Here is a 24,859-nt window from a genome sequence, read left to right on the forward strand (position 1 = left end):
GAACCAGCTTGTACTCCATATCGTTGTAAATCAAATACTTAACAACAAGCATCATTTTGATGTTAAAGATTAAACAATTGACCAATTAGGGGGAAAGATCAGACGCAGAGAACATGAAATTAATAGATGTAGCTGTCATACTGTTCACTGGATGCAGCAGCCCGTCAGAAGGTGGGGAAACCAGTTGAAACAGATACAAGTATGCTTGATAAGACCGTTATTATTGTATTGTTATGTGAATGTTAGTGGACAAAATATCACAAATATCTCAATATATTGCAACCCAATAACCATTTTCATGGTGGATATTTTGACATGTCAAACACAGGTGTGACTAATGGCATTAACCTGTGTTCCATTTAGCCGTTCCAGTGGCGGGCCCTTGTAATGTGCATGCTAGCTCATTGACATGGCCCACTGGTTCACCCAAATGGAACAGGTACATCATTAATGTCATTAGTTACACCTGTACCTCTCCGACTCTGACAAGTTGTACACCGTGGGAAAGGCCTATACAAGCTCAGAAATGACAATGGTGTTGAATCAACACCTTTCTGACACCATACCAATAAAAAGTGACTATTATAAGCATCATAAAGATAGAATTTATTGCAGCCAATTTCATAGGTGTGCCTAAATGGAACTGTAAACTCAGTGGATGATTACTGTGTTGGCACTTGTAGTAGTGAAGTATCACTTAGCCTTGAGTATAAAAAATACACATATAAACTAGGCTCAAGTGCATGTTTTCCCAATGTCTAAGGTATGAAAATAAACATGTTAGTATTTCTGAATTGGTATCGGTGAATTTACATATGACAACAAAATCTAACCTGTTAGCAGTGTGTTCATCACATCTTTTTCTGTTAAAGACACACACCTGAAGCCGTGCCTTTATTTGCTGCAGAAGTGCATTTGCTGATTCTCCATCTCTTAAACAGTTCAGGAGAGTCTAAAACTACGAGCCATCAGTTAATTGTCTATGTCTATGTCAGTTGTCACGTTTAGGATATTGCCTGTCATATGATTACGCAGCATACTGTATGCATGCTTGCATAATACAGGGCAGAGCTACATAGAAATAACCTTGCTGCCAAATGCCATATATCGGGTATGATGCCAATACGCTAAACACTTGAAAGAGCAGAACCAGTTTGTGCGTTGTTGAAACTCAAGGCCTTGCGCTGTTGCCTCACATTCAGAGAGCAATCCCTATTAAGAAGCGAAGGTGCAAAGGTGATATTTATCGTTTGAAAGCTGAGACCTTTTAAACATATCACTGAATGAGTGGAGAGTATTCACCAAAGCTGAGTGGAGCCATATCCAATATGCACACATGCATGCATGCATTCATGCATGCACAACCACACACACACACACACACACACACACACACACACACACACACACACACACTCACACACACACCACCTCTGGCAAGGCTTGGGGCACACTGGGCATATTTCCTTTTAGTCTAACATGCTGTCCCATTCCCCCATGGTTCCCTTAGAGCCTTGTGTGTGTGTGTGTATGTGTGTGTATTTGTGTGTGTGTGTGTGTGTGTGTCTGTGTGTGTGTTTGATTTTGGTGTTATCCTTGCGAGCCATGGGTCCCACCTTGACAGGTCTCTGTGTGTGTGCCCTGTGGGGAGGGTGGCAGGGCAAGGGCTATTTATAGAGAAGGTACTCCAGAGAGAGAGAGAGAGAGAGAGAGAGAGAGAGAGAGAGAGAGAGAGAGAGAGATTGTCTAATGAGGACAGGCTGTTAGGGGATGGGCCGTTGTTTCTGTTCGTGTGTGTGTGTGCGCGCACACAGATGGTCCTTCATGTGTGTACTGTGCATTAATTGAACGACTTCAAACGCATCTTTAGTTGTCCCCCCACCACCACCTTCAAAGACCCGTGGATCTGTGTTAGCTGATCTGGGTCAAAGATGGTAGATAAACACATACACACGCACAGACACACGCACACAATACGCATGTGAACAGTCGTAGCTCTCCGCTCTCATACACCCTAATTTTTGCTTTCCCTCTCTCTCCTCTCATTCGCTGCTCTCATTCTTTCATCCCTCAGTTTCTCCCTCCTTCATTTATTCATGCAGAGACAGGCAGCGGGATGAACTGATCTTGGGAGATGGGTGTGTGTGATCACTTTAAATGAGGTCCTGTAGAGGGCAATACATCTAACATACAAACACACACGCATACACACACATAGGCATGCCATCAGTTCTGGTCGATGTCGCTGGATGAACACCAGACAGATACAGTCTGGCAGCCACAGTATTGCACTGTAATGGATTAATTCAGGCTGCACGTAGCACATTCTGTATGTGCTTGTGTAATTACTTTTTCTGAACCATTTTGACTGTGTGATTATTGTTAAACTTTTGGCATATTTATTGCTCAGCAGCACAGATGATTTCCCTTTCTACCAATGATCTTACAATCAGTTGATTGTGGAGCACTAGTTTGTGCTGTTTGATACCTATTTAGTCATATTTTGCAACATTTGGTGGACAGACACAAATGAGGACAGATGGATCATGGGTGACTTCTACTGTCATTTCTGCAATCTGTCTGTTCTCACTTGCTGTCACTTCCTCCATCCTGCAGCAGCCCCTCTCATTGTGAATGGTGTCCCTGTGTTATTAAAAGTGATGAAATATCCCCATAATTAACTTTAGCCATTAGAGAGGATGCACACAATAACAAGATGATTCTGATCAGATTCTGCTCCAGTTAGGCTATTAGGCCAGCCCAAACAAATTTAGGAGATTTGGTTGAAAGCTATGTCATAGATTTTCTCTCAGGCTCCCCCCTCACTGTGCTGTGATGTGGAGATTTTTGGCTGAGCTGGCAGCTTTGGCCCTTAATAAATTCCACACCGGGGAGTTCAGCAATGGAGAGTGGGCCAGAAGACAAAAGCGGCACAAAGTGCATTAGGAAGACACTAAAAACGCTTTCACCTCTTTGCTCATCTTACACCCCTCGGTCCAGCTCACCTCACACACACGCCACGCACTGTGCGATCGGTTGCTTCAGTGAAAAGGACAATCCTGGATGAAATACTTGTTTTTTACTCCACTTACCTGCACTTCAGAAAGTGGAGTTCAGTGTGTTTGTCAACTGTACTCAGACAAGGGACAGTTTAAACTGTACTATCGGAAAGCAGAGCTCCCTCACAAGGTTGAAACACTTGACAGAATCACAAAGTGTTAAAAATGCCTTAGAGCAGCATTTGAGCGAAATACTATCCACCATCACTCTTCTCAAGAAGTGTGGCATTTATGTTCTGGGCTTACTGTATGTCAAGCTAACACCAGCTTTACACTGTGGAGGATAAATGAGATAGATGATGTGGAACTCACTCTGACATTTCATCACCTTTTAGCCAGTTTTTCATATATCTCATGGATTTATTTACAAGGACTTCTGTAAATGAGCCAGTGTTAGCGCCACAGCTAATTTTCAACCACAGTACTTAGGAAAGAAACCCTTTGTTTTTCACACTGATCAGAATGGACGGGTGAATTCAGAGTAACCATAGTTTGTCATAGTTTGCCCATCGGTAGCCTGCCAACCATTAGCTGCTATTAGTCAGGCCTTGTTGATTTTTCGTTTGACTTAACGGTTGTCCTTTATTTCCAGTTGCTGCAAAATGCAGATTGCCTGTTTGTCTCAGTCAAGATGATTCACATTGTTCCACTTTTCTCAAACTAATGTTATTGGTAGGGCTTCCCTGCTTCTTATACGTACAAATATCAACAGAAGAAGTAGAAAATTGTAATTATTCCCATCCTTTACATCACACCATGGAGGTTGGGTTTTATTAGTACAAGGTGTACTCTGTTGATAATTGTGAAGTAACTCATCATCAGCACATGGAATGTTTTCATGGTGCACAGGGTCAGCAGAGCTACCATGACATTTGCCTTCTGTTCCTCAGGTGGGGTCTGTATGTGAATAATTTATCTTATTAAGTTAAATTAACAGTCCCTGTTTTATGACAACATTATTGTTTGAATGTAGAGGCTGATGGTATTAGAATTCATTACTAAATGACAGTACTCATGCTATTGTTATTATGCTAAAATACAATAGCATATAATAGTGTGAGCCAACTCTTGCATTCACACTGAATAACATGTGTGAGACGGTTCAAACTAGAAAGGCCTGCAACACCCTCAGCTTGCAGAATTTGGTGAAACAGTGTTTGCGTGTTGGTGCTTGCCTTAGCGTGTGCATCAAGCTAGCAGGATTGGTTCTCCCACTAGTCACTGCAAGTACAGGATGGTGTTTTTAAGACAAAAAGGTCGATCAGTGCTCATACGAATGTTTTCCATTTAAGTTTTCCAGGCTTGATGGATGAGATATTGCAAAGAAACTGTAAACCTGCTCGTTTTATGTCTGCATAGCTTCCGTCCTTGCCTGTGCACTAAGAAGCCAGAGTTGAGATAAATCTCTGGTCTCACACATTGACTTCAGGTAGGCTGGTTGCGCCAGACCACTTGAAGCTCCTCAGCGCATTGAACCGTCAGTGAGGACATTTTGCTCTGCACAAGCTCAAGAGCAAAATGTGTAAGCAGTCTGTTCTGCTTTGTCATCTCCAAATGACACATAATGATCCTCTGTTTGGAACAAAACATGATTTTCTCATACAGACATGAAAAAATGATTTTCACCTCTGAAGTCCTTCTTTTTAAGGTGATGAAGCCACGATCTTTTGTGCATGTGTGCCAAGCAAGACGATTCAGTCACAGAAACTTAACTCGATGTCCTTTGTGATTAAAAATAATGAAAATGAATGTTTAAAATCTTTTTCGTTCGCTTCCTGCTTAATAGGAGCTGAGCTCCTAGTAGCTTTGTTTGCCTAAAAATACCTAAATTTCCTTTCTCACTTTCTCATGGTAGACTTACTCCAAATTGTCTTATCAGTGGAGTCCTTTATGTAACTGCTTAATCACAAAGGGCTTTTAGAAAGAAACCAGGAGGATACAAAAACTCAATTAACATAGAAGGAAAACAAAAGGATCCCAACTTTTTTTATGGTGCCAGTGCAAAGCTTGTGTCTTCGTAATTGTGAATTTTTAGCCATGGCTTTAGGGGTGGCAATATCACATTATCTCTACTGTTATATTTAAACTATTGGACAGATAGCCATGAAATCTAATATAGATGTCCATGGTACCCAGAGGCTGAATCCTAATGACTTTGGTGATCCCCTGACGTTTCCTCTAGAGCCATAAACAGGTCAATATTACCAAAATACTTTGGGTTATTTCCAAATAGTTAAAGCTAATATTTCCCTCAGCTGCACTTTGTGTTTAGTACTAATTAGCAAATGTTGGCATGCTCACGTGCCAAACCAAGATAAACATGGTAAAATAGATAGAAAGAAAATAAATGTGAAATGTGATTTCTTTGCTTTATACGAATGCATACACTGTATATTATACATGTAGATGCTGTATTAAATGTAAATGCATTCCTTATGCATTACTGTTGTGCTCCAGACCTACAAATTCTGACGCACGCAGCAGAAAGCCTTTCATTGTCATTAGCGAAAACCTGTATTTTTGCCGTACCATCATGTTTCACAAATCATATCAGAATTGCGATATTCAATTCAGATGTGGTTTCTCCATAATTTACATAATTTACAGCTCAAACCCCAGACAGCTCTCAGTCTGCAGCTTTGGTGCGCGAGTGAGTTTGTCCGAGATCCGCTAGTATTCCCGGAGAATTGTGCGCTCATCAAATGGCCAGTTGTCAGGTGCGAAACACCTTCTTGGTCTGAGTGTGTCGGTACTCGTCTCCTCTCTCCATTCCCTAACTGCCAAGTATAGTTTTCCCAAGTATAGTTCCTTCCCCAAGCTCTGTGTCTCTGCTGCTCTCCAGTCTCTCATACCTACCCTACTTTCACACCGCTCGCACAATTTACGAGTTTCACACTCCTTCCTTCTCGTTTCTCTCTCTCTCTCACACACACACACACTCCCACATTCACATGCACACACACCAGAGGCCTCAGTTTTCCCTCAAACCAGAAACGTATACACACACATTGAGTTCATGTATGCGTATGTGCGAGCTTCAGAAGAATACTGGAGCTTTTTCTCTACGATGCGTGCAGCTTTTTGTGGCTCGTACCAGCATCAGCGCCGTTTGCAGCACAGCACAGCACAGTAAGGTGCAGGGCAGTAGTACAAGACAGTACATTACAGTACAGTGAAGGAGGAGGTTTAGCCACACGCTGACTGAGCCTTGTTGTTTCCTTCTATAAATACAGTAAAGGTGAAGTCACACAAATGCCAACATGCATGAGTAATTCTTGTTGTGGCTTGTGCTCTCTGACAACCTGGGGGCGCACAAACCTTTGAAAATATCAATCAGTCCTGGCCTGAAAGGCAAAACTGGTTTTAATATGTAGATCTACTGTTCTCAATTGATGGAAACCAGAGCCTTCAGCTTGGCAGCTCTTGCTGTCCTGGGATGTCTTGTGTGTTGTATTCAGTCTTTAGGCACACAGGGGCTAACCTAATGTAGCCCTAATGTGTTTTTAGATACTTCAGGGTGTCTAAAGTAGCATACAGGTGTGTCTGTGTGTCCCAGAAGGCTTTGGGTGCCCTGAGATGTGTTTTGGTGAAGGTGTCCTGTAATGTTCTGCATGCTTAAAGTGCTCAATGACATCTTTAGCGTGATCCAGGACAAAATACTTATGCCCCCTATTTTCCGTGTGAGATGCAAATGACTAGATAGTCCTGTAGTCTGAAAATAGCTCAAAACCAAAGCAACCATAACTGCATGGTTTGTCAGAAGCAATTTTCATCAACAGACATGTTTGAAATTTTGAGTAAAATCCTCATAATTACACATTAAGTGATTTAGGTGCATTGTAGCTGATTTGTCCAATGCTTTCCATGCCCCTCCTTATGGTTCATTTAGTACAACTGGCTAAATGTTGCTGATGTTTCAGTGGTGATTACATAAAACCATGCAGTATGGTTTGATGTGGTTGTTGAGCTACTTTTATTGTTAAAAAAACCCCCCAAAACTAAAATGTATCAGGTTAAAATGTAATGTAATGTAATGATGGAGCTCTGTGTGAAAGCTCGCTGTGGCCTGTTACAGCAACTGGAAGAGACAGAATCAGCAAGAGAGACAGAGGAGTGAAAATTAAAAAAAAAAAAAAAACAGTGAAGGGGCAAGAGGAGAGAGTGCAAAACAGAGACAAAGTGACAGAGTGAAAGTGTGTGTTTGTGTGTGTGTGTGTGTGTGTGTGTGTGTGTGTGTGTGTGTGTGTGTGTGTGTGTGGAGAGAGAGAGAGCCAGGCCTAGTTTTTAGTTTGTGATCTAGGCCATTATCTGTGTTAGCACTGGTGGGGCTCCAACAGGCTCTGTGGATCCTGCATAACAATACCTTTTATGAGCTTGGATGTGTGTGTGTGTGTGTGTGTGTGAGTGTGTGTGTGTGTACATGTGTACCACTGTAGGCTCACACATGCAATCATGCATGTTAACGCCATTGTGCCATACATGATCTACGCATGCGCCCCTGCGCCTCTGCCTTTTGTTTCTTGCCACTGAGTTTGTGCCTATTTGTTAAGACCGCTTGTGTGTGTGCGTGTGTGTGTCTGCGTTTTGCCGAGTGTGCCTCCCTGTGTGTGTATGTGACTCCTCACGTGCAGCTGTGCACTCTTGCTGGATCACCCCCGTCGTCAGTCAACCCCCCTCTCCAGCAGCGCCCTGGGGGCCTTCATTATGTAAGAAAGACATTACTGCAGAACAGAGGCAGAGAGGCAGAGAGACATTACTGCAGAACAGAGGTAGGCAGCCCTGATAACTCTGGCAGCCCCAGCTTCAATGCAACCCACCTAGGCCTCCATAACACACACACACACACACAGTCAAAGCCTGCAGCAGGGGTGATCAGGATAATGGTGAGGACTGAGGGCTTCTGATGTGCGTGGCCAAGCTTATCGAAGAATACAGGAAATATCGATAAATCATGTTCTGCATTATAATCAATTTTCTTCTCTCTTCTTCTGCATCAACCTCTCTCATTCCCTGCATTATCTAATTCACCTCCTTCCATCTATCAATGCATTCATTCAAACTCTCCTCCCCCTTCTTAATCTCAAATAATATCCTTCCTCCATCATTGATTCTCCTCTGTCTCCATCTCGCTCTCCACACCTTCTCACTTTCATCTCCTCCGTGTCCTTTCCGTCACGCCCGACCTCCGTCTGTAGCGGTCCCCTTCCCCCTGGCCCACCGGCTTACGATGAAGGAGGTGTTTGATGCTGAAGGCCGGCCGCGGGTGGACCTGCTTAAAGCTCACCTCACCAAGGAGGGCCGGCTGGAGGAGGCTGTGGCCCTGCGCATCATCGATGAAGGCGCCGCCATCCTGCGCCAGGAACGAACTATGTTGGATATTGAGGCGCCAGTCACGGGTATGGTATAGTGAGCTACACCGGACATCAGTTAAAGGAATAGTTTGACATTTTGGGATATATGCGCATTCGCTTTCCTGTCCAGAGTAATATGAGAAGACTGATACTGTCATGCCTGTCAGTAAATATGACATTACAACCAGCAGCCATTTAGCATAACTTAGACTGGTAGACTGGATATAGGGGGAAACGACTGGCTCTCTAATTTACATGTAACATCTCATTTGTTCAATCTGTTCAAAAACAAAGTTTACTTGGAGCTAAGTGTTAGACTATTTATTAGCCCGGAGCAGTCACTTCCTGGACTCTCCACTAGTTGCTGGGCAACTACTCCTGGTCTGGAAAAAACCCTGTAAAATGTTGAATTGTTGTTTTTATACTTCCATTTTTGTACACATTAAACAAAACAGATATTGCGTGTTATTCAGGGAATTTTACTGGTGCTGGTCGGCACATTAGCAGACAGAACTGCTGCTGCTGTTTCCACTTGTTTCCAGTCTTTATGCTAAGCTAAGCTAATCAGCTGCTGCCTCTAACTTCATGTACACCTTACAGAGGGCACAGATAGCAACAGTCAGACTAGAGAGACAGAGGAATGGAGCTGCAGAGCAAAAGGCAGAAAGATCAGTAATTATGTATTAATTAGATTCCATTCGTCGATTCATTAATCTGCTACGTTTCTGCTCCCCTTTAATATGAACTGTTGTTCGGTCGCACTTCACTGAGAGAACCAATTGGCACTTAGGCACTCACAATAGCGGGCGCTAGCTTTGGTAATATCTGCATGTATTCCCTTGCCAGGGAAGTGGTATGAACCGAGGAGAATGTCGAAGGGAGGAGGAGGTAGAGATTGAGATCGATGAAGAACAAAATGGAAAACAAGTTTCTGAGACGATGACACACAAGACAGACAAGCAAGCAGGCAGACAGACTCAGACACTCTCAACCTATCGACACTGCTCGGTTAATGTACCTGTGTATCTATGTGTGTGTGTGTGTGTGTGCGTTTATGCAAATGCTGGCGATGAGATAATTCCGTGTGGGCTGTCGTGCCCACGCAGTGTGGGAACATCGCTCGGCTTTCACAGGTACAGATCCCCGGGGACGAGGACAGATAGACAGGCAGATGGAGAGACAGTCGATCATAAGCGGCTTAGTGCAGAGGTTCTCAAACCTGCTCATTCCCAATGAGAAACTTATTGATCCCCTTTTCCAAGTTTCTCCACTTCTACAGATTCAGGCCTAGAAACACCCACCTGAGAGTTAGCTATGATTGGAAATAGCCGATAGATTTCAGAGATAAAACTACAGAAAAACAGTGCCGGTTCTCTCAGGGAAGGCTTCAAGCAGACGTAATGTTGAGGAGATATTCTGAACAGTTTAGCACTTTGATGGAGTCTCTCTGGACATGTTCTGAGATAGACCGACTAGTGAACAGACAGGCAGGTGGACGGCTGAAACTTGAACTGACAGGCTCTTAGGGTGTCACATGAAGGCTTCTGGGAAAATACTGTGGCAGGTCTGAGGAGGCAGACAGGTACGGCTCAATTTCACTCATGCCATTTTGCATTCCCAATTCCCAGTTCAAATTAAAGCGAATGCTTAGGAGTAGACACAAAAACAGACATTAACACGGCAAGCAGATGGAGAGACAGACAGAAGTAGCCGGCCAGACAGATGCGAAGTGGGCATCGTAAAATGGCTGCAGAGGGGAACTATGACATCAACTAAAAGTGAAAGGAGAGGCCAGACAGATGGCGAGGGAGGCGGATGGGAAGTTGTGTGCTGGCAGATCATATAGGCAGACAGTCCTGAAGTTTTTCAAAATATGAAATGTTGGGCATTGAAAAGCCTGATCTAAACTCTAAGTGTAATAGACCCGGATGTGACAATCTGTTGCAGAGATAGCTGTAGGTGTGATGTTAGTCACGAAGGTGAGTTTTATTCATCGTGATTTAGAACAAATTTCACTTAACGCGGTGCAGTGAAGGGTGCTGTTACTGTTAAATCTAACACAACAGGAAGTAATAGCTACAGTTAGCAATATTTTATTATCAATTAAGCTGCCGAAAATTACTTTCTTGTGTTGAAAAATGTCTAAAAACACCAATCACAATTTCCCAGAGCCCACAGCGGCTTATTCAAACTGCTCGGTTTGCTCAACTGACAGTTCCAAAACACCAAGATATTCACTATAATATCATACAAGACAAAGAAAAGCAGCAAATACGCACATCAAATACTGTAGTGACTGATTAATTTTCTGTCCATCAGCTAATCAGTGTTTCAGGTCAAAATACTATGTAAGCACAGAGACAGAGACATACTGGGGGAAGAATATTGACATAGACACTAATTGAGAGGACCTTTTCTCAATCCCTGATGTGTTTCTTTTGTGGCAGGTAGTATTTAAACAGAGACCTCAAAATGATTGCGATAGATTCTTGCTAGAGGATTTTTTATCACTTATTTTCTGGGTTTTTGTCATTAGGCAGATGAGTGATGTTTCTAGATCAGCAGACAGGACATATATGCATCTGCAGATGCAAATCAGGCCATATGGAGCTACTGAAGCAAATACGGTCCCACGTTTTGTTTTTTTTTTTTTTAACTGAGCTGTGGAAATGTAACATGTGGCAGTGGAAAGCTGCGGTCTTTATGATCCTAACATTGTCGTGTGCTGTTTCCACAGTGTGTGGAGATATCCACGGCCAGTTTTTCGACCTGATGAAGTTGTTTGAAGTGGGAGGTTCTCCTGCCAACACACGCTACCTCTTCCTAGGGGACTATGTGGACAGGGGCTACTTCAGTATCGAGGTGAGGGTAGACACTTTATCACATACTGCGCTGTCATATATATAATATTATATATATAGTCTCCATTTTACTGGGTGTGTGTTCGCTCAAAAATATTCACTAATGTGTATACAGTACACTTACAAATAAATCAGTGTCCATTAATTGCGTATATTGCCCTGAAGTGTACACTTTTGTGGTTTATTTCACTACTGAGGTATGCAACACTGTGCTGTTTTTAATGTATTATAAATGTACAAAGGTACTTGAGATTAGCACTGACGCACCAATGTGTGCCTGAAAATGTACACATTCCATGGTGATGTAATGTAAAATTCATGGCTGATTCAAGGTCAGTAACCACTAATAAGAATACAATATGCTGCTTACTGAAATGTATGCAAGGAAACTGAGTGGAGATGGTATGCACATCCAGAGGGCTGTTTGGACGATACGAGTGCATGGTGCACGGCTTCGCTCGTTGAACCACTTAGCTGCCAAGGCATAAGGGCTGTATCATTGACATGGAGTGAGTTTGCTGGGGAGGGAGCAATATTTAGGCCACCTTCCTAACACACTTCAAGGTCATGTAGACAGGGCACTTAATGTAGAGCAGGGACGATACTGTATAAAGGTGAGAAAACACCCTCTGAGCCATTTTTCGGGTTAGCAAAATGACAACATAAACATGTCGGATGATTTTAAATTCGAAAGGATGTCAGACAGCTGTTTGCAATTCAAACAGTTTCCTGTGAACTCAATCAGTACGCTCTTATTGGGGATGATTCTTATCAAATTCCTGCTCATGTCTATCTTTAGACCAGGGAAAGGATCAATTCACTTTCACTTCAGTTGATTTGGGCAGTGGATGGTTCATTCAGAGAAGGAATTCCTAGTAACAACTCCATCGTGTTTCTCTGCGTCTCACTTTGAATTTCCTGTTTGAATTTAATGAGGGGAACTGAAAGTGAAATGACTCCAGCTCTGCCTCAAACAATTACTCACTAGCAATGATGTGCCAAAGCAAAAGTTGTTTTCACTGCAGTGTGTGCTTTAAAGGCATAATATGTAGTGTTTCTGCACAGACCTGTGTTATATATTTTGTATAGGTGTGCACTGATCCCAAATGTTTCCAACAATGTTAAAGCTGAAGAAATGTGTAATTTTATTAAAGGTTACAGTGTGTTTCCTTTGGTCGCTGTCAATGGTGCCATATAGCCCCATGTAGCCCCTCTGTTACTATATGGGAAACACAGGAACCACCAGATGATACGTCACAGTGATGAAGGAGGTTGGCAAATGTGACTGAACGTAACAAAAAGAAAAGGGGTTTTCTATTAGCTTAGCATAAAGACTAGAAGCAGGTGGAAACAGATAGCCTTACTGATGTGATTGAACCTTACTTACTAGAATTTGAAACTAGTCTTTTGAGCCAGCCCATATAAGAAAATACATATATTTCCAGAACAGTACTTTATACAGTGACTATGTTATTATATGCATCATGAATGTGCCCGAAATTCTTGAAATTTTTTGACAGGTTCAGTGTTTGTTAATGTGGAGCTGCTCATCTCTAACTAGTTTTTATATGTCTCTTCTCCGGTGAATCTTCAGTGTGTGTTGTACCTGTGGTCACTGAAAATCCTCTACCCAAAGACGCTCTTTCTTCTACGGGGAAACCATGAATGTAGACATCTGACAGAATATTTCACCTTCAAACAAGAATGTGAGTAACTCAAAACATGATGTGCTCCTTTTCTCTCTCTGGCTATTCATGGTATGGAGTCATCTGCAGATTTTTTTGATGACTTTATTACATTTTTAAAAAAGCAATTGTCCATCACAATTATCCCCGAGCCATTCATCAATTATCATGTGGCGCATATACAGTTTGCTATGATATGATGGCAAGGCAGGTTTATTTAGCCCCCCAGTTATCAGACAGAGGTAGACAAACTCAGCCTCCTCATTTCTAGTATGTCGTTGTGATGACTGAAAGGTCACCTGACACTTATCTGCTTCTTCTCTGCTAGTTAACTGATTAAATGAGCGTGAGCTCCATGAGTTGTAGCCCTTTAAACAGGTCTTATATATATATATATATATATATATATATATATATATATATATATATATATATATATATATATATATATATATATATATATATATATATATACTGGATACAATGCTTCATGATATAAGGCTGAAGCTACGTATTGTAGGCAGAAAGTTACCATCTTCACCTGATGATCCTTGTAGTAGTTTGCCTCAGGATCATGAGAATGATCAGGAAAAATATAAGATCAGACTGTTATTTCATGCTAACATAACCCCGTTTAGCTGCTTAGCTTGCTCAAATGGACAAGCGAGACAGCTGTTGGATTTATGCTTAACTGCTCATATTTTTTCGTAATATCATCTTCGTTTTCTATGTTATACAGTAAAAGAAAAAGCTTTTAGGGTGAGGACTCACCAATGTGTTGGGCAAATCTAATGCTATGACCAGTTTGCATCGAGGTCGCTAGAGCGTAAAGAGTGTATAGATTGACCGTAATGTTAACATTAGCATACACGCTCATATATGGCATACTGTCCTCCACACAGCGGCAAAAGACTACACAGTTTATGTGTTAGTCGTGAACGAACCTGTAACCCCACAAATGTAGTTAGCGAATGAAATGCTCCACTGAAGTGACGGTTACTACTGTAGGTAGTAAGCTAGTTAGCCTGATATGCTAGCGTTTGCAGCTTACGTTAGAGCAGACAAACATACTGTTTGGTTCATTCCTTACACTTTTGCTCATGTGTTTTTAGTTTTGACCGCCTAAAACAATGACACCACCCTCCAGACTCTTTGTATACTGAGTGACACTCTTATTACAGCCCCTTACACAACGCTTCAACATGTCACTGTGCAAGAGAAATTCAAAGTTGCTATTCCTCATTTCAGTTGCTTTGCTTGGATTGGACAGTTCGCTGCTTTGCGTAAGGATGTTAAGCGAACATTCACTTCTCTCAGATGAATTTTCTGTCATTTAATTGATCACATTAACTGATCATTCCAGCTGTGAAGGTATGTGTTTTCTATAGGATCTCTTCTCCTCTCTTGCTCCCCCTCAAGGTTCCTCTCCATCCATCCTTCCACATGTTATTCTTTCCCACTCTCCCACCCATCCCTCCTCTCCTCCTTCTCTCCCTCCCTATTTCCTGTTTCTCTCCCTCCTCCTCTCCTCTGTCCTCCCTCACCCAGTCTCCCTCTCTTTGTCTCTCTGACTCTCCTCATGTCCTGTCCGAGAGTGGGTGATTAGCAGCAAATTAATTTGGCCCTTAATGATTGGCTCAGGGACTTACTCCTCAGTGTCTGATTGGCCAAGGGACAAGGAAGCTAATTTCCCCTGGTGCTCATGGCGAATAGTGGTCGCCCTCAATTACCATCTGCTGTGTGTATGTGTGTGTGTGTGTGTGTCTACCACAAGTGTGTGCAAGTGCATGTACTATGACTGCATGCATGTGCAAGAGTGTCTTCATAAATGTTTAAGTGTCATGTGTGGAAGGAGCTGAAAACTGGTGGACTAGCAATAATGAGCTCTTGCTCTACACAAGGCAGATGGAGAGGTTGACAAACACGCTCCTTGCTCTCTCTCTCTCTCTCTCTCTCTCTCTCGCTCTCTCTCACACACACACACACACACACACACAGACTAGTGCTGGATACTGTACACTGGTACTCCACAATATTGGCTTTGATTTGTGTACGCGTTGTTCTCATGTCCTCACACTCTCCCATCTCCTCCCCTCTTTTCTCCCCTCCATCCTCTCCTCCTCTTCACACTCTTAACCTTTCCCCCTACCCCTGTCTCCTTCCATCAACCTCTCTCCTGCTCCCTTTATGAAATTATGATTTTCCTTTCCTCACCTCCCTACTCGCTCTCGTCCAAAATCAACCCCTCTCTCGCTTCTTTCTTCCTCCTCTATCTCTCTCCTCCGATCTCCTTTCAGCTATTTTAATCCTGTGATATTGTTTTGTGTCAGATGTATTGTTACGCCCCTGTGTGAAATCTACTTTAAAGATGCTGCGTGTTGGATGTCTTTATTGATATCGCTGCCAAATCAAAGGAGTTCTCATAAAGCAAAAATTCAGCCTCACACTGATGCCTCTACGCTGCCTCATGCTTATATTTGGGTCAGAATTAGTTCACTGGAATACAGAATTAGAGTCTTTGCATTTATATGTTGTCTGTATAATATGCTATGCACTGTCACATGGAGCATTTTTTCACCACTGTACATTTCTTCCTCGGGAAGTGGAATTTCTAAATCATCAGAGAGGAGAGAAACAGGTCATATGGGAGTGCTGGAGAAGAGAAGGCCGCATAAATTAATAAAACGCTGTGTGAAAATCTTACATGTTACTGCTATTACACCCGAGTGAACTAAATTATGTTTTTAAAGGAACCGTGCAAGCCTGTTTGAAGCCTCTAGATGACTGAGTTCTTTATCCGTCCGTGTAAAAGCACAATGTTTGTTCTCTGCATTTGATGTAACACTCCAAGTGACAGGGACAGAATGTACGTTTGCGGGGACGGTGGCTGTTCAAAGCATGTCAAAACACACTCAGGCGCTTCTTTGTCCTAAGTCTTGAAATATCTCTCCATTCCTCCAAACACCCCCAGGTAAGATCAAGTACTCGGAGCAGGTGTACGACTCCTGCATGGAGGCGTTTGATTGCCTGCCCCTGGCAGCACTGATGAACCAGCAGTTCCTGTGTGTGCATGGGGGGCTTTCACCAGAGATCCACACACTGGACGACATCAAGAAGGTACGATAAGAGTTGCACACACACACAAAATTTTGCATTGCAATACAAAGGCAAAACACAGTACAACTACAGTACATGTTTGGTCTGAAGACCTGAATCTGACTCTTTGACATCTGTATTATTATTATGTACATTTGAAAATATAATGTGATCGATATTTATAATGTTTGAGAAAACAGCTTTGTAAATTTACACTACAATTTACAGTAATTTCAAAACAGAGCTAAAAACCTAGCTAAACTACAGCGAGACAGCTAACAAGAGTGCTAAAGTAAGAGAGCTGTAGTGATATGAAAGCGACATTCATCACCTTAAAGCTTAAACAAAATTTACTTGTTAATTTTTCCCCTGCCTGCAAATGAAAAATATCAGTTTTGTGGAACTGGCATCTTGATAAATCAGTTTGTTATTCAGCTAAATGGGGAATTAGCTAAATGGAGAAAAGACACAGCTAACCCTGCTAAAGCTACCTAGCATATTTGCTCTCTAGTTGAACTCAGTATGGGGCAATTTAACTGCCTTTAAATCGTATATTTAGATTCATTTAATTTAAAATGTATTATTTTAACTAATACAAATATTAATAGTAGAAAGAAAGACAGACTCCTGGAATGCATAGTACATTTTATTTTCTTGAACAAAAAGCTGAAAGAACACATTTATGTTGGTAGATCCCTTTTCCCCTTTCATTCTCCAAATTCTGTGCAAAGGCTGAGAGAACTATCTGCATTTTTAAGGTATTATTTGGTTCTGCATAAAAAGGCATGAATTAAAGGCATTACAACCTTTCTAAATGGTGGATAGTTTGCCTGCCAGCCTGAAAAGTTTTTCCCTTTTTCCTTAACATAGCCTCTGTATTTACTGCTGTATACATAATATCAGCATTTGTCACACTTCTGTATGCGAGGAAAAATAATGTTTATGTTTACATGTTATCGACTTTTGTGCACCACTCAGACACATCTGTTAGCACACACATATACACGCACCAACTCTTATTTATGCCTTCATACCCACCTGAACTGGAAATGCAGAGAATCCTTAAGGAAGCAGTATATCTACCAGTGAACGAGACCCACACACATGCTGTGTGTATACAGTTCACAGTAATACTGAGTACAAAGGCACACGCATGAACACAGAGACATGAGGACACACACTTCCTCATCTAATGGCAGTGTTTCCATGGTGAATCTGCTGGTGTGACATCTTCTCCCTCCTGTGTGGTGAGGGTTGCCATGGAGATGCTCTGCTCTGACAGTATGTGTTTGTGTGTGTGTGTGCATTTGTGCGTGCTATGTGTTTGCCTTTCTTTCTCTTCTGATGTATCCTATATGTGCTGGTGCATTTGGTGTGTGTGTGTGTATGGTCCATATCACTTTACAAAACGTGGATCTGATATGTGTTTGTGTGAGGGTTTCTTTTTGTCTGTGTGTGTTTCTTTAAGCTTATATTTGCGTGTGTGTTTGTGTGTGTGTGTGTGTGTTTGTGTGTGTGTGTGTTCGTTGTGCGTCCTAGTTGGACCGGTTCAAGGAGCCCCCAGCATTTGGGCCCATGTGCGACCTGCTGTGGGCCGACCCCCTGGAAGACTTTGGCAACGAGAAGACCCAGGAGTACTTTGGTCACAACACAGTCAGAGGCTGCTCCTATTTCTACAGGTACAAGAAAAAATGATGTCTTGCAAGTTCCATGTTCACCCCAACAAAAAGAACTATTAACATTAGAGTCATAATGGTGTGTTTTACAAGAAAATGTGGGTGAATATAGTCTGGTAACCTTGACACAGTAGATACCTGTGCTTATGAAGCTCAGAGATATGATCAAACCAGAAGTCCAAATAGGCCAGAATGAATGCAATGTTCAGAGATCAAAAATACACACTAGGAACAATATTCTTTGAAATTAGCAGCTGAAACATGCATCCAGAAATAAGACTGATCCTGAAATGTGTTCCTGTCTATGTTGTGTTAGCCTCCATCCATGCTTTTTAATGATCTGGACTCCTTGTGATCGCCTGCCGTTAGCGAGATGTGACTTTCATCTACAAATCAGGAATTTAATAAGTTTTAGGCGGACTTCAAGCTATTGGTTTGGGATGTTGGTGATGAGAAGAGAGAAAGAGAGATGCGTCCTGTATGGTTACACCACATCCAAGATCCAATAACAATCACTGGGATTTGTACAAGAGGCAGAAAATCTTGGCCAGTTTACACACGCACTCTCACACACACACATATTCAGTGTACTAGGAAATAGATAAACACAGCACATTCACAAACACATACACACACAGTTCTGTTTCAGCATGAAACGATATCCCACAATCCCCAGGGAGACTGCACGGTTCTGTTGCTATGACGACTGGCTACTCCTGCCAGATATGGAGTGATATTAAGATACAGTGAGAGAAAGAAGGAGAGCAACATAAGAGGAGGGTGGAGGGGTAGAAGATGAAAGATGGAAATAAAAAAAAATGGAGGACTGTAAAGATGGGGAGCTGGTGTTGAAAGACAGATGGAGCGCTGGTGAGGCCGTAGCTGTGCTCGTCACGTGTAGAAGTCAGTGTTATGACTTGTAGTCTGTGGAGAACACAGCAATTTTCTATGTTTAGCAGACACAGCATCAATCGACCAACTAGTGTATACTCCCACAGCACCAAGGAGGCCATAAGCCCTGCTCAGGCCTGCCTCACACTCACTGATGCCCCCTGCTGGTGTCAGTCAAACATGAAAACAAGAGTAAAAACAAGTAAATAACAATACTTCCATTTGTTGTGTGGTTTACAACAGTCTTGATATAATAATAAATAATATGTTTGCTATGTAGTGTGTTTTTTTTCTCTTTTTCAATATGTCTTCCCCTTCATGATTTTTCCACTGCCTCACTCTTGCACTCACTTGCTCTCACCCTTTCTCTGTGTCTCTTTCTCTGTCCCCAGTTACCCGGCAGTGTGCGAGTTCCTACAGACCAACAACCTGCTGTCAATCATCAGAGCGCATGAAGCACAGGATGCTGGGTAAGCTGACTGACTGTCACGGCTCAGTCCTCCTCTCGGCTTAAAAGGGAGCACCATTTAATTTAATGGCTTACCTTGACATTTCGTGTTCCGAGCTGTTATTTTTCTTTGTCTGGGAATTTGCTCATTACATCAAAAGAAGTTCCACAGTTTTCCCTCTGTTACCCTCCAGCTGTGTTATTAGCATTGCTAGAGTTCACGGAGAGCACCGACAGGCTGAACAAAATTAAGGTTAACTAACTCATCTCTTGAAAGGAGAGTGGTGTAAGGCAAAGAGCCATGTAAGGTTTGCACTACTTGTTTAAATATAGTAGTGGGGGGAAAACACAATTTTCTGACCCACAAATCCATTCCTGGCATCTGTTATCTTAGTGTAAATCCTCTAAATATAATGCAGCAATTAAGGCAGCACTACTCTGAGTTGTGCTGTTTGTTGAATCCATTAACAGTATTTTGTCTGTCAGCTGGGCAGTCTGGGTAATCGTCCGTGGGTCTTGGTGCACTTGCACAAAGGCTGCGAAAATGAATTTTAATAGTTTGTACTTATGTGCCTGTACTTAAAAATAGATGAAATAGCGTATAATAATTTAAAACTGCTGACACTTTTAGACAATGCCTAGTCAAGAAAAGCGACAGTGAAAGAGCAGCAGTGCAGAGACAGAACTGATTCGAAGCAGGTTTTCTCATACTGGCTGCACACTGAAAAACACTTTCTGCAACAATAAAGAAAAAGGAGGACATGCTAACAGCTGAATAAGGTTAAACCTAATTGAGGATAGTTGTGAAACTGCTTCAGGAGCACCTCAAACAGCAGCAAAAAACGAAAACAAAACATTGCAATCCTGGAAAAATTTGGCTTCTCTTTGTGAAGTTTAATTGCCAGCTCCGTTTTAAAATCGCAGTACCACTGCAAACTTATTCTATTGTTTTCTGTCAAAATAAATATGGCTAAATATGTCAATTTTTTGTGTACTAACTGCAAAACAAGTATGCTGTAAACGGTAGTACAATGTACATATTTGGCTGCAGGGAGAAATGTTTGTCTGTGCCATTGTGGTAGAGCAGTCCAGCGGGCAGCCAATCAGGAGCCTGTTTGATACAGAGCGTGATTGGCTCATGGTCAGATACAGCCAGCTTTGGACAGAATTTGCAAACAAGCAAAGACCAAAACAACAAACAACAGTCTTGTGCTGATGACAGTGACTGCATACTGACATGATGACAAAGCAACACAGGGCACTGGCGCACTGGGAGCAGCTTAATAAAAGACAATATGAACATCACTCTAATAAGAAAACAGCCAACGCATTTTGCTGGACACCTAGATTATATTTGTTTATAATGAATAAGCAAAATTCTTGATTTGATAATTAGTTCTTCCTCAAGGGACCTGGCTTGTAGAGGCGGCTTTTGTGCTTCGTTCGTGGGTACAAATGAAATATGTGTGCTTGTGTTCATTATCATGTTTAATCTCTAGAGGTTCTTTGCATGCATCAAGCTAGTTGCATCCAGACTTGTTTTTATTGTGACTAAGTCACTAGATCTGGGCCTAAGGATCTCAATGTGCTGGCAGCTTCACTCAGACACTGTGGGCTTTCTGTACCCTGCTCAGTGGCACTCGTACTTTATCCTGTCATTTTGCCCACACAGATTCCTTCTTCATTTGTTTTTAAATGCGTGGCTGTCTCGCCTGCAAACAGTCTCTGTCTGGTTTAAAGACCTCAGAAGAAAACCCTTGGTTTTTATCCACAATGTGTTTTTTTTATTTGAGTAGCTGTAACGTGGGCGGCTTGTTTGTCTCTCTTTCCTTAGGTATCGTATGTACAGGAAGAGTCAGACTACAGGTTTCCCCTCCCTCATCACCATCTTCTCTGCTCCAAACTACCTGGATGTCTACAACAACAAAGGTCTGACACACACATGCACAAATACACACACACACACACACACACACACACACACACACACACACACACAGTACAAACACTATCATCTGTGGAAGAATGTGATAGATACAGATGAGTATACCGAACGTGGTAACACTTTGTATTAAGGTACACATATTCACCATTAACTTTTTGCTTATTAGCATGCATATTAGTAGCAAGTGTTCCCCTATATGATTAGAGTGAACATTTTAAAACTAAATAACATTTCTCTTTTTGGTTTAACTGTATGTATAACATGATGTTTGATGATCTGACCTAAGTGGAAGGGCTGATATATGTATGTCTATATATATGTGTGTGTGTGTGTGTGTGTTGTATCTAGCTGCGGTGCTGAAGTATGAGAACAATGTGATGAACATCCGCCAGTTCAACTGCTCTCCTCACCCCTACTGGCTGCCCAACTTCATGGACGTCTTCACCTGGTCGCTGCCTTTCGTGGGAGAAAAGGGTATCACATGCACACGATCTAAACATCATATGGTCATCACTCCTTGTGGTTTGTGCACACAAGCAAAACAACTGTATATGTGCATTCATTGCACAGTGGTTTAAGGTCTACACTGCAATCATCTTCATCTTCTATTTTTACCAGGCATGCATCAATAATGTTGAAGAGTTGAATACCCCAGTGTGTTCTTTTTAAAAGGCAGCTGAACTGTGGACACTAATCAGCAAACACAATTAAAGTAAAATCAGTACAAGGGATAATCTCTATAAATGTCTTAGTTTTAAGGTAAGATCCTTTTTATGTAATTTCTATGGTTCTAGTGCCACTTAATATTTTCTAAAAATAGCAATTCTATCAGCTTAAAAAGGTGTACAACCCCTACTTACAGGATTAGGGACTTGTGGGTAACCAGAGTTTAGTCAGATTTGTGGCATTTTATGCATTTGTTGGACAGCACCAGTAGAGAGAGAGGAGGGAGAGAGACAGGGCATGACATGCAACAAGTGTCCCCAGCTGGGCGTGAGCCGGGGGGACGTTGCGGTCGATGGTTGGCTTCTTGGCCCCCGTAAGTGTATGCATGTCTCTGTCTGTTTGTCCTGCAGTGACCGAGATGCTGGTCAATGTCCTGAGTATCTGCTCTGACGACGAGCTCATGAACGACGGAGAGGAGATCTACGATGGTAAGAAGCCCTCAACACCAACATCAAAGCAATGAGATTCAAACCCACGTTAGTGTGAATAAATATAGAACTGAAATGTTTTTCAGCAGTTGCATTTTCTACAATATTATTCTTTTTTGGCAAATCATTTTTAATGATAGTGTCACAAGTTTTTGTTTGACTCTTGCAGCCAGTGCAGCTGCAGCCAGGAAAGAGGTGATCAAAAACAAGATTCGAGCCATTGGGAAGATGGCGAAAATGTTCTCTGTTCTACGGTGGGTTGGGCTCTGGTTGTACATACTGTGTGTGTGTGTGTGTGTGTGTGTGTGTGTGTGTGTGTATAGTATGCCTAGAAATGCTGTAATTCCTTTAACCTTTGCAGAAATTAATCAGCAGTCACCAGATTATCACTTTCAGTTTTTCAGTCTATAAGCATGCCTTAGTGTGTTCAAAGTTGCGCGGTTAGGGGAAGTGTGTAATTCTCTGTAATTCTCTCTTTATCACATGCTCTCTCTCTCTCTCTCTCACACACACACACACACACACACACACACACACACACACACACACACTGTCTTTGTCTCTTAGGGAGGAGAGTGAGAACGTGTTGACCCTGAAGGGACTCACCCCTACAGGCATGCTGCCCAGTGGAGTGCTGTCCGGAGGCAAACAGACCCTGCAGAGCGGTGAGTGTCTCACACACCTGCACACACACACACACACACACTGTCAAACTGAACCCTGGACACACCTTCAAAAACAGAAATAAAACACACACGAGTCCACACAGACACAGATTAAATATCTGCTTTGGACCATCTCCTGGTTCCTTCCTGCCCTCTTCCCTCTTCTCCTCCTCTGTTGCTGTTATTCTCCTCTCATCCTTCTGCCTCACTGACTCACTCACTCACTCTCCACCTCACCTCACCGGCACTGAGGATACTAACAGCCTGCTGGTTGGATGTGTGCGTGAGAGAGAGGCAGAGAGTGAGGGACAGTAATGCAAAGAGATAGACACGTCCAGACAGACAGTGGAAGTGTTTGTGTGTGAGGTGTGTGTGAGCTAACACCAGCTACTGCTAACACCAGGTGCCCTCTGAACATGGTCTCAGTGCTGCTCTGAGGGCCTCACATGACTAAAGCCTGAAACATGCCTCTGAGTCTGCAAAGATGCGAGCGTCATGCCTACGCACTCGAATCAGTGTCAGCCAACACAAATTGCACATGACGTTAATGATACAACAAGAGACTACCGCCGTGTTGAATTTACCGAACCAGACTATGTGAAAAAATACTTCTTGTTTTGTTTCTTCGTATTTCTTTGTAAGTTCGGGGGCTTAGCTTTTTTGGACCAGTGTTTATTTGCCAACATGTAGCTGAGATTTTGAAGGCTCCCTGTGAGCCGCGGTCAGCATTGTTTGCGTCCTTACGCCACATTTCCACGCACCTGCACAGAAGCGTGTTTCAGCCTTCACTCCGTTCTTCTTCTTCTCCTCCTTCTTTCTTTGCTCTACATCTTCTCTCTCGGACTCTGTCATCCTCTCTCTCTTCCTGTCTACTTCTCTCTTCTCTTATCTCTGCTCATCCTTCAGCTACCATTGAGGCCATAGAAGCCATCGAGACAGTTAAGGACGCGGAAGGTAAAATCCCACTCATTTCACTGTGTGTGTGTGTGTGTGTGTGTGTGTGCGTGTGTGGTTGTGTGTGTGTGTGTGCAGCATGGCTGCGCTCTCAGCCACCCATGCTCATAAGGTCATAGATTTTCCTTACCCACGATGCACTGAGCTCTTCTAACCACATCAGCGCTCACAAAAAAGCCTATAACCGCCGCACGCTGAAGCCACCACATTAAAAAACACAAAACATACAGATATTTCTCTTTCCTTCTCCTGGGAAACAGGAAACATCTCCTCTTCTAACACACTGACATACACATGCATTCATTTATTTACATCCATCACATCCATACATCACACACAGCTTTTTCTTACACACACACACACACACACACACACACACATAAGAAGAGCAGGGCTGTGGGTGGGAGTGGGTGTTGTGAAGGTTGCCAGGGTCTCTCAGACCTCTTATAGACTGCAGTGTGTTAACAGTCTTTTCTTCATATGTCATACAGTAGGTGTTGTAGTTCTGTAGAAAATAAACATGCAATCAATCTGTTTCTCTGCAGCAGAGCAAGAGTCACCTGCGACGACGAAAATAGATTAATACAAAGTGCTGAGAGAGCATTTGTATTAATTTTACAAACCAATCCTTAGAACTTAATCTGATGAAAAACTCAGCTTTTCACTGAGCTTTCAACCATATCCCTTGACCTTCTTCGGCAAATAAGTACAGATCGTCAGTCACGTGGTAACGGGTGGTGTGATCGAGGTCCTGTTCTTGGGTCACGTAGTGACGCTGGAGTTATCTGCTGAAGAAAACCAGTGGACTTGATTGACATCTCTGTGACAAGTTAAGCAAGTTAACCTTGAGTTTACCATACGTATAGAATGAATGTAAAGAAAAAGAAGAGAATCAGGAAACTTATCAATTTGGCATAAGCATCCAAATCATGCAAATTTCATATTTGGAAGAATCCAAACATGAACAGGTCTGTCAGGTTCTTCTGTGCTACTGAGCAGATTGTGGTCATGCTATTTGTGTTCAGTGTATTATATCCTGTGTCCACAGGCTTAGTTATTAATCTGCACGCTTTA

The 24,859-nt window shown here is 42.4% G+C and overlaps 1 protein-coding gene across 2 annotated transcripts in view; it reads left to right on the forward strand.

The window, feature by feature from the left end:
* The window catches only part of LOC121611355 (serine/threonine-protein phosphatase 2B catalytic subunit alpha isoform-like), a 35,864-nt gene that overhangs the window by 8,496 nt on the left and 2,509 nt on the right, over positions 1-24,859 (forward strand). For both annotated transcript variants that reach the window (XM_041943896.1, XM_041943895.1), the window contains exons 2-12: positions 8,255-8,455; positions 11,148-11,272; positions 12,866-12,977; positions 15,928-16,073; positions 17,592-17,731; positions 19,012-19,089; positions 20,902-20,996; positions 21,361-21,486; positions 22,089-22,166; positions 22,336-22,420; positions 22,734-22,831. In XM_041943896.1, coding sequence (XP_041799830.1) covers positions 8,287-8,455; positions 11,148-11,272; positions 12,866-12,977; positions 15,928-16,073; positions 17,592-17,731; positions 19,012-19,089; positions 20,902-20,996; positions 21,361-21,486; positions 22,089-22,166; positions 22,336-22,420; positions 22,734-22,831 — 1,252 coding nt within the window. In that variant the 5' untranslated portion in view covers positions 8,255-8,286. The remainder of the gene's footprint in view (positions 1-8,254; positions 8,456-11,147; positions 11,273-12,865; positions 12,978-15,927; positions 16,074-17,591; positions 17,732-19,011; positions 19,090-20,901; positions 20,997-21,360; positions 21,487-22,088; positions 22,167-22,335; positions 22,421-22,733; positions 22,832-24,859) is intronic.

The sequence above is a fragment of the Chelmon rostratus genome, chromosome 9, assembly GCF_017976325.1.
Source record: "Chelmon rostratus isolate fCheRos1 chromosome 9, fCheRos1.pri, whole genome shotgun sequence".
NCBI lineage: Eukaryota > Metazoa > Chordata > Actinopteri > Chaetodontiformes > Chaetodontidae > Chelmon > Chelmon rostratus.